This window comes from Schistocerca cancellata, chromosome 8, assembly GCF_023864275.1.
Source record: "Schistocerca cancellata isolate TAMUIC-IGC-003103 chromosome 8, iqSchCanc2.1, whole genome shotgun sequence".
Taxonomy (NCBI): Eukaryota; Metazoa; Arthropoda; class Insecta; order Orthoptera; family Acrididae; genus Schistocerca; species Schistocerca cancellata.
This window is the reverse complement of record NC_064633.1, coordinates 258,448,383-258,460,985: the sequence shown is the minus strand read 5'-3', so window position 1 is coordinate 258,460,985 and position 12,603 is coordinate 258,448,383. Positions and strand designations below refer to the sequence as shown.

Sequence of the window (12,603 nt, the reverse complement as noted above, 5' to 3'; positions counted from 1 at the left end):
CAACTCATCCACTTGAATGACTGGCCACTGCTCAACTGAGGCAACGAATAACGTTGGTCACTTAGTGACAGAACATGTCACTGAGCACAAAATTTCCAACTTCAGTTGTTGATTCACAACTCAATCTATCTTTTACCCCCCCCCCCCCCTCCTTAATATCATATCCTTACAACAAATCCTTTGGTCTCACCACATTCCTGGTCTTATCTCTGTCAGCACCTGTCCCAAAACCACCTGCACCCGTGTAACCTTTCCTCCTTCCCCCCCCCCCCTGCCCCCGCCGTCTTCCTGATCCTCTGATCTAACCTATTGTCCATACTCCTCTCTATCCCATCCCTCCACTTTATCGCATGAACAAGCAATTTCCACTGTCTGTGCCAGGGAGGGATTCCACATTCCTACTACCCTCCCTTGCTTCTTCTCCCTCCTTTTCTTCCACCCATCTCTTTCCCTCTCCAGGTCCTTCCTCCACTTACCAACTCCACCCGACACATCCCTCAGCCTAGTTGAGTTGGGACAACGTATTTATTTTTCCCCCCTCCTAATTAGGTAGTTATCTACAGTATTAACAATGTTTTGAGTTTTGTTTAGCATCCTGTCAACCACTCAGTTGCAAGGGGTGTGGGGTATATTTACCTCTTCAGTGGTTAAACCCTCAAGCCGGGAGCCCAAGTACGTACTCACACGCTGCGAATGTCCGCACTGGTGGCATCCTGACCACATACTCTCCAGTTGCAATCTCTGAGGTAAAACTGTATTGCTCTGCCATCTGTTGATGACAGCCGATACTACTTCGTCAGCTAACTACAAACATATCTGTGCTGCTCTGCTTCGAAGATCTTTGTCATGAGGTGAGGCAGTCAGGAGAAGTAACATTTTGTGTCTTACAGTCCAAGCGACACTCTCGAATGCAAAATGATGCAGCCAAACACTTCACACGGTCTTACTTCAGAGCAAATTCTCGCAATTCTCAATGAACTGATGAATGGTTTAGATAGTATAAATGACAGCGGGAGTTATCTAGATGTTGATGATGAAAGTGATTTTGACTGTTTGGAAGAAACACTCTAAAGAAGTGAAGAAGAAATGGCGGACAGTGACGATGACATTGAACAAGATGCACCAGTGAAACGCGTACGAAATGAAGACTGGAAATGGCAAGAAATTGACAGCTCTTACGTCTCTTTGAAAACACCATTCTTTGGTAAATGTGGGCCTGTGACACAGGTAAATGCTGCAGCTGAAATGTTCAAGCTGTATTTCGATGAAACCATCGTAGAAACAATCATGTGTGAAACTAACCGTTATGCTGAAAACTGTATACAAAAACAGACTGCTCTACAACCTCATTCTAGGCTATGTAACGTCTAGGCTACGTACTGACAAAGATGAGCTTTATGTGTTTATTGCACTGCAGATGTTGATGGAATTATTCAGAAGCCATCCATAAAGTTGTACTTCAGCAAGCATCCGCTTTTGAACAAGCTGATTTTTTTTACCAGAGTATGCAGCAAGACAGGTTTGAGCTACTTCGCAGATTCCTTCATTTTGTAAACAATGAAGAACTGAATACATTTGAAGGCAATAAGAGATTGTTCAAGTTGGGTTCCATCATTCAGCACTTGAATGATACATTTAGAAATACATAAAACGTGGGAGAAAACATTTCTATTGATGAATCTCTTACGTTATGGAAAGGAAGACTGGAAATAAAAACCTATCTACCTCTAAAATCAGCAGAGTTTGGTATAAAGTCCTGTGAGATCTGCTAATCTTTCACAGGTTATTTATGGCAATTTATTATTTATACATGAAGTTCCACAAAAATAGAAATGAAATTTCTTTGTGCAGATACCCTGAAAACCAGTCAGATTGTAGTGAAACTTGTTGAGCCTCTTTTCAACTTAGGCCATATGCTCTGGATGGGCAATTAATATAACAGCGTCCTTTTGTGCCACTTTTTGAAGGAAAGAGGTATGAATGTAGCTGGCACACTTCGACTGAATAGGAAGAATGTACCTGATGCCTTGAAATGTGCAAAACGGAGGAAAGGTGAACTCGTAGCATATCATTCACATGGCGTAATGGTACTGAAATGGATGGATAAAAAGCAGGTTGCCTTAATTTCCATATTTCATAATAATGCAATTGTTACAGAAACCAAAAGGATCAACAAGGTAAGAAAGCCTCAGTGCATAAAAGAGTACAATTGTTTTATGGGCGGTGTAGATTTGAAGGATCAGAAACTACAACCTTTCCTCATGGAAAGGAAGAAAGGTGTAAAGTGGTATATGAAAATGTTTAGAAGGCTGATGAATGTTGCAGTGAATAATGCTTTTATTGTTTACAATGCTAGTGAAAAAACAAAGGAGGAAACACACATAAATTTCAGGCTTCTATTCATAACACAAGTGCTGGAAATTCACAGGAAGAATGTAACTTTACCTCGATGTAGGTGACCTTCAAAACCTCCTGTGTCTGAACGGCTCACAGCAAGGCATTTTATTGAGAAGATCCCACCCACAGAGAAGAAGAGTAAGCCTACAAAGAGATGTTCAGTCTGCTGCAAGAAGATGGGTAAACGTAAGGAAACATCATTCTGGTGCAAGGACTGTGGTGTAGGACTTCGTTTTGAAGATTGTTTCAAAATATACCACACTCAAAATTCATTTGAAGTGACAATGTATGTTTTAATCGCAATAAATATGTATTGATACCAATTCCTGAAATTTTCATAACATTTGAACAAGTAATTCCCACCCTAGAGCAATTTCACTGAAACACGGCATTCTGGGGCCAGCCAGCCACATAAACTACCACCAGTAGGCTAGGCACGCACCCGGAAACTACCGGTTTGAAGTGTTAATATTCCATGTAGGACTCACCAGAAACATGCTGACTGCATACAGTATCTGTCAGTCTTTTACGTTTCACAATGACAAGATATAGTGGTCATACTAGAACATATTTATCATACAATTAAAGGCAGAAAACTGCACTTCACTAGCCATCCAATACAGTGACATGAAACAAGACATAGATTCAAAACAGTATTGGACTTCTCTGAATAATTAATTAAAGAATACATAATTTATTGATTCCTATATTCACTTTTGAGTGGCTACATAGTCACACAGCCATCTGAATGAGCTCTTGAGGTGCCACATACATTGCTACCTGTCATTAAAAATCCCTCAGATACTAACTGAGAATTACTTAAATCCTGATGACAGCATTTAAAACTCACAAATTATCACCTCTAAAATTTGTTGCCTGGTAAGATCTTAATAAAATGAGTGTTGGATCCAAAGTATTGCTTAAATTTAGACCTGTGACATAGTTTGTGTGGTAATATACTGAATTGTTATTATTACCTTTGCAAGTCCTACAATAATGGTGGCACTTCTCACAACCAAAGTCTGATTTGAAGAAGCCTTCTGGACATTCTGGATGGCACTCTCCAGCTGCTAGCTGCCACCCAGATGGGCATGTCACACACTGATCACGGCGAGGACCACTACAAGTCATGCAGCTGAGGTAACATTTAGCACAGATACCCCTGTCACTGTAATACCTGAAAAAAAGAAATGGTAGCATCTTTGAAGCAACAAATATAGTCACACTTTTTTTCACACATCTTGTACAAATATGTAAAGAAGGTAACTACTACAAGGGAAATACATCTGTAGACACACAGTAGTGGCATAATACTACCTTTATCACTTCTACGTCATCTCAACCATTCTTTAAGTCTTGTGGTAAAACATCTACACTTTTTGATCACATGTAACTAAAAAAATTCTTTCTCAGTGGAAAATTTCCACGTAAGAAATTTACCCATCAGCACAAGTTGCCCTGCATTCTCCACTCTGTAGGTGGAGTCCTGCTCGACAAGAGGTGCAGTTGGTACGTGACTCGCAGGCTGTACATGTGTGCAGGCAAGGCATACAAATTCCTCTCTCAGGGTACCTTCCTTCCTCACACTGTACCACACAGGAGGCTCCTTGCAGCAGCAGTGGGGACACGCAGGAGAGGCAGCGATCTGCTCCAGGTCCTGAACAGGTATCACAGTTCTCGTGACACCGTGCACACAGCCCAGATGTGTAGTATTCAGCTGAAGAAAAACAGTGAACATTAGTAACTACATCTCAGACTTACGACTTGGGTAAAATCAACAAACAAATCCAAGTCTTCCAGTAAACTACAATCCCTGAAACTGAAATAATTGACAAAATGCCAGCTGGAACCAAGCAACTTACATCAAAACGTACATAAAACTTGAGTCAAAGTCACACTTCATTCTTTTTAACTGGTAGCCCATTTTGGTGCACTGTCTGTTACTAGCACTATTCTTCAAAATCCACTAACATAATAAAGCCACTGCGTGCAATATTAATATCTAATAGGTACATTCCATGTAAGATCTTCCAAGGTGTCACTGGAATTAATGTCATGCACCCATTAAACTAATGAGCAAAAACATTATGACCACCACCCACCGTGTGACTAAATGCCCCCCTGGTAGTGCTGGGAGGCACATGATGCTGTAAGGACATATTATGAAGTGAGTAGAGACAAATGGGGAATCACTTAGCAGTGATACGAAACAAGTGGGAAAATCCAGTAACATAAACGACTTTGACAATGGGAAAATTGTTATTTCTTGGCAACTGAAAATGAAAATATTGGAAACGATAAAGCTGATCAACTGTTTGCGCACTACTGTTGTGAACCTACATGGAAAGTATATGAAGACAGTAACTGTTCTTGAAAGAACAGATACCATTGATGACCGTGCAGCTTCTCTATAATAAATGATACTTAGTTGAAACCCTCAGCTGCCGACAGGTGTTCCCATCAAGGTATATCAACAGCACCTGTCGGCAGCTGAGGGTTTCAACTAAGTATCATTTATACATGGGGAGTGGTTGATAGCCAGTGAAACCATGAGTTGGTGACAAGGATTTGGAAACCCATACCTTGTCTCAGAAGATGGGGGTCAGAGGCTTGTCTGCACTCTGAAGTAGGGTCTGTAGCCCATCTGATGACAGAGTACAATGTCGTTGCCGGCAGAAGTGCTCCAAGCATGTTATTTTAAATTGTGGGCAACCACAGCCAAATTTCCACATTTTGAAAGATATAATCTGCACTGGCCGTCGTCGTCGTTATGCCAAAAGGCAGGTTTTCACATGGTAGTTCTACAGGCTGTCCGGTCTGGTGTCATCCTCTTCAGGTCTGCATTATTTCCTCTTCCCTTTATGTTTTCTATCATCTTGGTCTCCTTCTTCCTCTCAGTCTTCTCCCACAAACCAGTCCTTCCGAAGCATCTGCTAGCAAGCACTCCCTTAACCAGTTCTTTTTCCTTTCTCTTTTAACTTTCAGCAGACATCATCTCTCACCAACCCTTTCCAATATTCTTTCATTACTCACTCTTTCCATCCAGCTTATTCTCTCCATTCTCCTCCACATACAAATCTCAAATGCTTCCAACCTTTTTTCATCATCTCATCTCAGCGTCCATGTTTCTGCCACAATCCAGACAAAACATTTGCCAGTCCTTTCCCTTAGACCTTTATCTAACTTGCCTCGTAACAGTCTCCTCTTTCCATTGAATGCCTCCTTCGCTATGGCAATGCGCACAGTAGAGTATATATTCTACTGTACCATTTTGGAGTTTCTTCATTGTTTCTTCACAGATTTGTGAGAGAAGAGAGAGGAATGCCCAATCTTTTCACACAACATAAAGAAATTTATCTATCACTTTTAATTATTCTAATGATCACTTGCTTCTGTGAAGCTGTAGTAAGTATTTACCTATACTTGTTTCACTTCCTTTGTGAAATTAATAGTTCACATCAACATAGGTACTGAATCTGCTGGCATTTAAATTTTAGAACAGGCCCAAAAACTGGATGTGTCTCATATGCCAGTAAATACGTTAAGGTAGGTAGCTATAAGAACCATTTCTTCAAAATTTCTACATTTCAGCTGTGAGCAATTCATTGTTAATTTTCTTACAAATTTTGAGCATACCAGTTGTACAGAGTTCAATGGATGCACATGTGCCAGCATTAACAGTTCTTATATTGATGTGACTTCTGAAGTTTTCCCGGCGTATTTCTTCTTCTAATAATTTCCGGGTATGCAGCCGGATCCCGTCGACATTCTGCCACGATATTTCGGCCCAGAGACGTCCGGCCATCATCAGGTGAGTACACAACTACTGTGTGTACTCACCTGATGATGGCCGGACGTCTCTGGGCCGAAATATCTTGGCAGAATGTCGACGGGATCCGGCTGCATACCCGGAAATTATTAGAAGTTCTTATATTGTTCGTTCACGCTTCAGTCATTGTTGTGTTTAGTGTGGAGATTCACTAGTGTTACACCTATATTGTGGTTTTATTTGCAGACTGTAGTTGAAAAGTGGCATTGCTATACTACTGCATTTAAGCTGCAAGTGATTGCATATGCTAAAGAGCACATAAACAGGGCTGCACAAACAAATTTTGGGACACTTCCAGCTGAAAGAAATGATAAGAACTTGGCAAAATCAGGAAGATGTTTCAAAAAAGGCATCTCATAGTGAACATAATCAGATAAATGGAACAGTTAATTGGCAAAAACTTGAAGTAGAACTCAATACAAGGATTTTGGAAAGTAGACAAGTGAAAATTTGTTTCTGTGAAAATGATAATTCAGCAACAGAAAGCAATTTTCCATTAACAAAGGGTTTGTCAGCTTAACTGGATCAACATCACAGTGTTCAAGATTTATTAAGAGGTCCCGGCTTCCAATGTGGATCAAGACACAAATATCACAGAAGACGCTAGCCGAGTACGAAGAACAAATTGTCAAATTTCATCAACTTACCATTAATGCAAGAAAAGATGGACAATATGTGCTAATGATATGTCTTCTAATGGAACTGTGGAATCTAATGGCACAAAACACATTGTTAAAATTTTGGGGTACAAAAAGACTGATTATGCAGCTATTTATCCTCGTGTAGAGATGTAACAAAACTGCTGTCAGTTTTAATTTTTGCAAGTATGATTTTTCCTAAGGAACAATTGCCAAAAGGAGTATTTGTACATGTACACAATAGAAGTTGGTTGGATGGAAGAGGAATGAGGTTGTGGATAAATAGAATTTGGTCTAGGTGACCTGGAGGCTGTCTAAAGAGGGCCATTCTGTTAGTATGGGATCAGTTTTGTTCTCACAGAACATAAGATGTTAAAAACAGAGTGAATGAATTGAAGATTCAGTTAGCTGTAGTTCCAGATGGGCTAACTAGTTTACTTCAACCATTAGATGTTGTATAAACAGAACATTTAATACTTTGCAGTCTGCACAACTCATACAAGTTTATTCGCTTGGTGCCGGCAGCACTAATTTGGATTGCTTGGCTTGTTGCCGGCCGCTTGTCACCTTTCTGTCGACAACCGGCTTCAAACACATGGACTTTTGCGCACTTTAATTTTCTGGAAATCCTCTATTTTGCTGTATCGTTCCACAAACTAATTTTCTTTTCTAGTAACTTCTCTGCAAGTTCAACACTGTTATAATAACTATCCATGAAGAGGTAATGCCACTTTCCATCAGAAGTTGTCAATAGTTCCATCACTTTTTTTTGCTGAAGGGTGTCCAGTGCCAGGATATATCTTGAATGAGGAAATGTATCCCATACTCTAATCACACAGCATCTGAATGAGTATGCTGTATTTCATAATTTTCGACGGATTGTAAACTTTAAAATTTAACCGTCCATGCCATGGTATCATTCCTTCATCAACTGATATGTTTTAACATAGATTAAACATTTCTTTAAACATTTTGGAAAAATAATCAATTACAAATTTCTTTTCAAAGCCGGTCGGCATTATGCAGTTTATTGCTGCTGTCGGAAAAATGTAAAAATGATAATATTTGTCCGAGTCGGTTGCGGGACATCGTTTTGTGAAATATCGGTGTGTGTATCAATGGATTTGTTGACCAATAACTATCAATCCTTGCTCTTTTTACAGTTCCCATAAGGATAGCGAGACCAAACCATTTTCTAAGTTCAGGTCCCGTAACATAGACAAGTTTGGCATTTTTTCTAATCCAGTTTCCTTCTATAGCAATTTTGACTGTAGTACTTGTTGGTTTCATTACTAATATACTCAAATAGATCGTTCCCCTTTTTTAATTCCATGATATCCTCAATGCTCTGTGTATCTTTGGAAAATATGTTTGGACCCGGAGGTTCTTCAAATTTATTATTGGTCCTCGGTAAATCAAAGTCTGACCACTGTGCACTGTCTTCTTCATCTGATTCAGCTGAATCAGTTGGTAACCGTAGAGTTCACTGAATTCTTCTTGGACGTATTTCACTATCTTCTGACGATTCTGCTTCACTTTCATTTTTTTGTTATCAAATGTCTTCTTTCCAACTGGCCAAATCGTCCAGAATGTCAGACAAGACGTCCACACATTCATCTTAAATAATCCTATTGTCTCTCTTGTCTGCCATGATGAAAGGGCACAAGTACAGGGCTATTACAAATGATTGAAGCGATTTCATAAATTCACTGTAGCTCCATTCATTGACATATGGTCACGACACACTACAGATACGCAGAAAAACTCATAAAGTTTTGTTCGGCTGAAGCCGCACTTCAGGTTTCTGCCGTCAGAGCGCTCGAGAGCGCAGTGAGACAAAATTGCGACAGGAGCCGATAAAGCGTATGTCGTGCTTGAAATGCACTCACGTCAGTCAGTCATTACAGTGCAACGACACTTCAGGACGAAGTTCAACAAAGATCCACCAACTGCTAACTCCATTCGGCGATGGTATGCGCAGTTTAAAGCTTCTGGATGCCTCTGTAAGGGGAAATCAACGGATCGGCCCGCAGTGAGCGAAGAAACGGTTGAACGTGTGCGGGCAAGTTTCACGGGTAGCCCGCGGAAAATTGGCTCATGCCACAACTGGAGACCGACAGCGCCGACTTCATCTTTCAACAGGATGGTGCTCCACCGCACTTCCATCGTGATTTTCGGCATTTCTTAAACAGGAGATTGGAAAACCGATGGATCGGTCGTGGTGGAGATCATGATCAGCAATTCATGTCATGGCCTCCACGCTCTCCCGACTTAACCCCATGCGATTTCTTTCTGTGGGGTTATGTGAAAGATTCAGTGTTTAAACCTCCTCTACCAAGAAACGTGCCAGAACTGCGACCTCGCATCAACGATGCTTTCGAACTCATTGATGGGGACATGCTGCGCCGAGTGTGGGAGGAACTTGATTATCGGCTCTATGTCTGCCGAATCACTAAAGAGGCACATATCGAACATTTGTGAATGCCTAAAAAAACTTTTTGAGTTTTTGTATGTGTGTGCAAAGCATTTTGAAAATATCTCAAATAATAAAGTTATTGTAGAGCTGTGAAATCGCTTCAATCATTTGTAATAACCCTGTACTTATAAAAACAAAAAACGTTTTTACGTGTGTAACTTATTGTTACCTAAAAAAAACACAAACGGAATGCAAAAGATATTGAAGTGCTGTCGCCGTGCACTGCGCGATTCTATGCTCACAACACCACTGTGGTGTCACCGGCTGTTGACCGCTATTTCATGCATGACACCATTGTGTTGTCACCGGATAGCAGAGTGTTAAGGGACTTATGAAGGAGGAGTGGAACAGACAGATTCAATCTACAGGTTTTGAAACTACACTGTCAGGAAGAAGGAAGAGACCCAGCATTTCTCAAGTTTGTGAGTGGTTCAAAGCTTCATGGGACTGTATAAAAACTGAAACAGTTATTAAATTATTTAAGAAGTGTAGAATCAGTAATGCGTTGGAAGGTACACAGGATAATTTACTGTATGAGGATTCAGATTCTGACATGGTGTCTTCAAGTATTTCTTTCTTCATCAGTGATGATGAATTTTGTTGATTTGGGGACAAAAGTTAAAAGATGGTCACTTTTTCCTACATATATTGCCTAGATATCTGATGTATGTGTGTGTGCATGTGTTAAAATTGTTTTGCAGTAGATGTATTACCCTAAAAGAAAGTCTTAAAAATTGGGGCGCGTCTTTTATATCAACAAATACGGTATATACTTGTCTACCTTATGAATTAATTAGACTTTACTGCCTTTGTAATCCTTTATTCAACAGTGATCGCCTTTGCTACATCTGACTCACAATAACAAATTCTGACGTCTTTAGTTATGTCTAAACATGAGGCTGGCAGACAGCAGAAGGTTTTGATTATGTGTTTCATTCTATCATTAACATTTTCACAAAATGAAGAAAACCACAAGAGGAGTTGTTCTAACAAGATTTTATTGTTTATGGCCAGTTTCAGAATAATAAAGTCCGCACTTAAATGATGGAAACGATTTGTTAAAATTATGGATAAGCACTGATTCAAAAACAAAAACATGACAGCAAACTGATGACTTTTCTTTGTTCTATCATTGCCATTTAATGTTCTACAAATGATCTCCATTTAGACACTATTTTTACTTAAATGTATGTATATTTCCTCTATACTGCTAAAAATACATCATTGTTCCATACCACATGAACACTCCTTTTTGTAGACTTTTAGCTTCAACTGAAAAAGATCCCTGGTACAGCTTCCTTGCTTTGATTAGCTTCCAGTAACCAACATGTAATTGAAGCAGTTTTGGAAAGTAAGATGAGTACCATGATGATGATGATATCTCTTACCAATACTTATTGTGGTGTAACGGAAATGCAAGAGTCCTTTGCAGTTATTTTCATCCTAACAGAAAATGATAACAATCCTTATGCATATTCTATGTGGAATTAGATGTAGTAATAGCAGTAATTGTCATGTTTAACACACTTGTTATGTTTTGGAAGTACGATGAGTGTAGTGCCCAAAGTTCTCCTTTCATATTACCTTTCCTGGACAGAACATCTTGCATTCAGGGGGGAGGTCCGGGGAAAACGGGGGAGGGCAGTTAGAACATCATTCATATACGTAGAGTAAGCAGCATCTACACAATATACAGTTAGTGCCTTAGGAACATTGCTACAGTTGCCCCTTAGGACACAACCACTTGCAGCAACTTTCTGATACCACTATACAAGATGAACTTTCTTTTAACTGTCATGATTGGAAACCTGTTCATTTCACATTTGTGAATAGCTTTCAGAATGGGATGCACTGTGCTTAGTATCAACTTCGTTTATTGTTCTACATAATGAAATATATGCTTCAATATCAAGCCAGATTTGCTTTAGTTTTCACAATAGCACATGAAAATCTCTTCAATTCCCTAAAATATAGTGGCAGCTGCACTGGCAGTTTAAAATCAAACAACACTGATGCAAAAAATTTATCGAGGAAGTATGTGCTAGAGATTCTATAAACCACAAATATGAACATGAAAGTCTTCATAAAAACTTAAATCAGAAAAACCATATGCAGTAAATATCCACTGTATAAAGGGAGATGAATTAATGTAAGTGTCTGTGCTTAGTGAACAAGTTTTACTTGTACAGGTGGTTCTGCATTATGAAATTAGCAACAGGGGGCCCCAATTAGGAATTTTTGGTGAAACAAATGATCATAGAACCTAAGGAAAATATCGGTGACCACTTAGATACACATTTTACTTGAAGTGTGATAACTAGCCAAAAGAATGGGGGAGGGGCACTTTTAAAATATGCAAGAATACATACTATAGCTTATAGCCTATGATTAAAGAATACATTTCATACATAAAATGAAAGTATGGAAAGAAATATAGAGGTGGGTCTCCTCTGATCCTGAGGTTTGAGTGACCTGCTCTTCCTTTTTAACCTGCTTCCACACAAGCCCTCTCTCCTGCCCAAGAAAAGAAACAATAGTTCTGAATACCAAGAGATTGTCATGTGCTTTTGTGTGTGCCTTTCGACAGTAACAATTATTATGAGAATAAGTACATACTTACAGGAGGCAAAATACTTAGTACTGCTCACTAAAACACATGAAACTACATGGCAGTACCCTAGCCTTCAGAACTATTACTTCTTTCATTGGGAAGGGGAGAGGGAGAAGTTGGGGAAGGTTAAAAAAAAGTACACTCAGACCCCAAGATGAGAGACAATCACCTTTTGTGAGGGCAAGAAGAAACAAAGAATCTAGAAGAATGTAAAACAGTTACACACAGTGCTGTGTTCATTGATACTTACATCTAGTGCAATGAACGTTTCCTTCAGGAACACATCTGCCTTTGCGGTTGAGTGTCCAGCCTTCCTTACACGCCAAGCAAACATTACCACTGCAGCTGGCACAGCCAAATGCACAGCGAACACATTCACGTCGTTTCTTATCAGCATAGTATCCATCAGGACAACTGGCTAGGCATGTTCCAGCCAGCTCAAATCTGCCAGGTCGGCAGGTCAAGCACTGTGTTTCACTTGACCCATTACATGTTTCACATGATGCATGACATGGTGCACATCTGTTAACAAATGTGTGAAATATACATTTTTGATCTCCTGGTTAAGAAAATTCTTTATATCTCTGGAAATGAATGTGAAATACAAATGAGCTAGTCTAACTGTATCAAGATTCGCAATCTTAAGGTATTT

At 39.6% G+C, this 12,603-nt stretch overlaps 1 protein-coding gene across 1 annotated transcript in view; it reads right to left on the bottom strand.

Annotated features, from left to right (window-relative positions):
* Positions 1-12,603, bottom strand: part of LOC126095072 (furin-like protease 2) — a 474,956-nt gene that overhangs the window by 24,079 nt on the left and 438,274 nt on the right. Inside the window, exons 15-17 of the mRNA XM_049909754.1 lie at positions 12,202-12,473; positions 3,838-4,114; positions 3,375-3,574 (exon numbers count right to left, since the gene is read on the bottom strand). Of these exons, the coding sequence (XP_049765711.1) occupies positions 3,375-3,574; positions 3,838-4,114; positions 12,202-12,473 (749 nt within the window). The remainder of the gene's footprint in view (positions 1-3,374; positions 3,575-3,837; positions 4,115-12,201; positions 12,474-12,603) is intronic.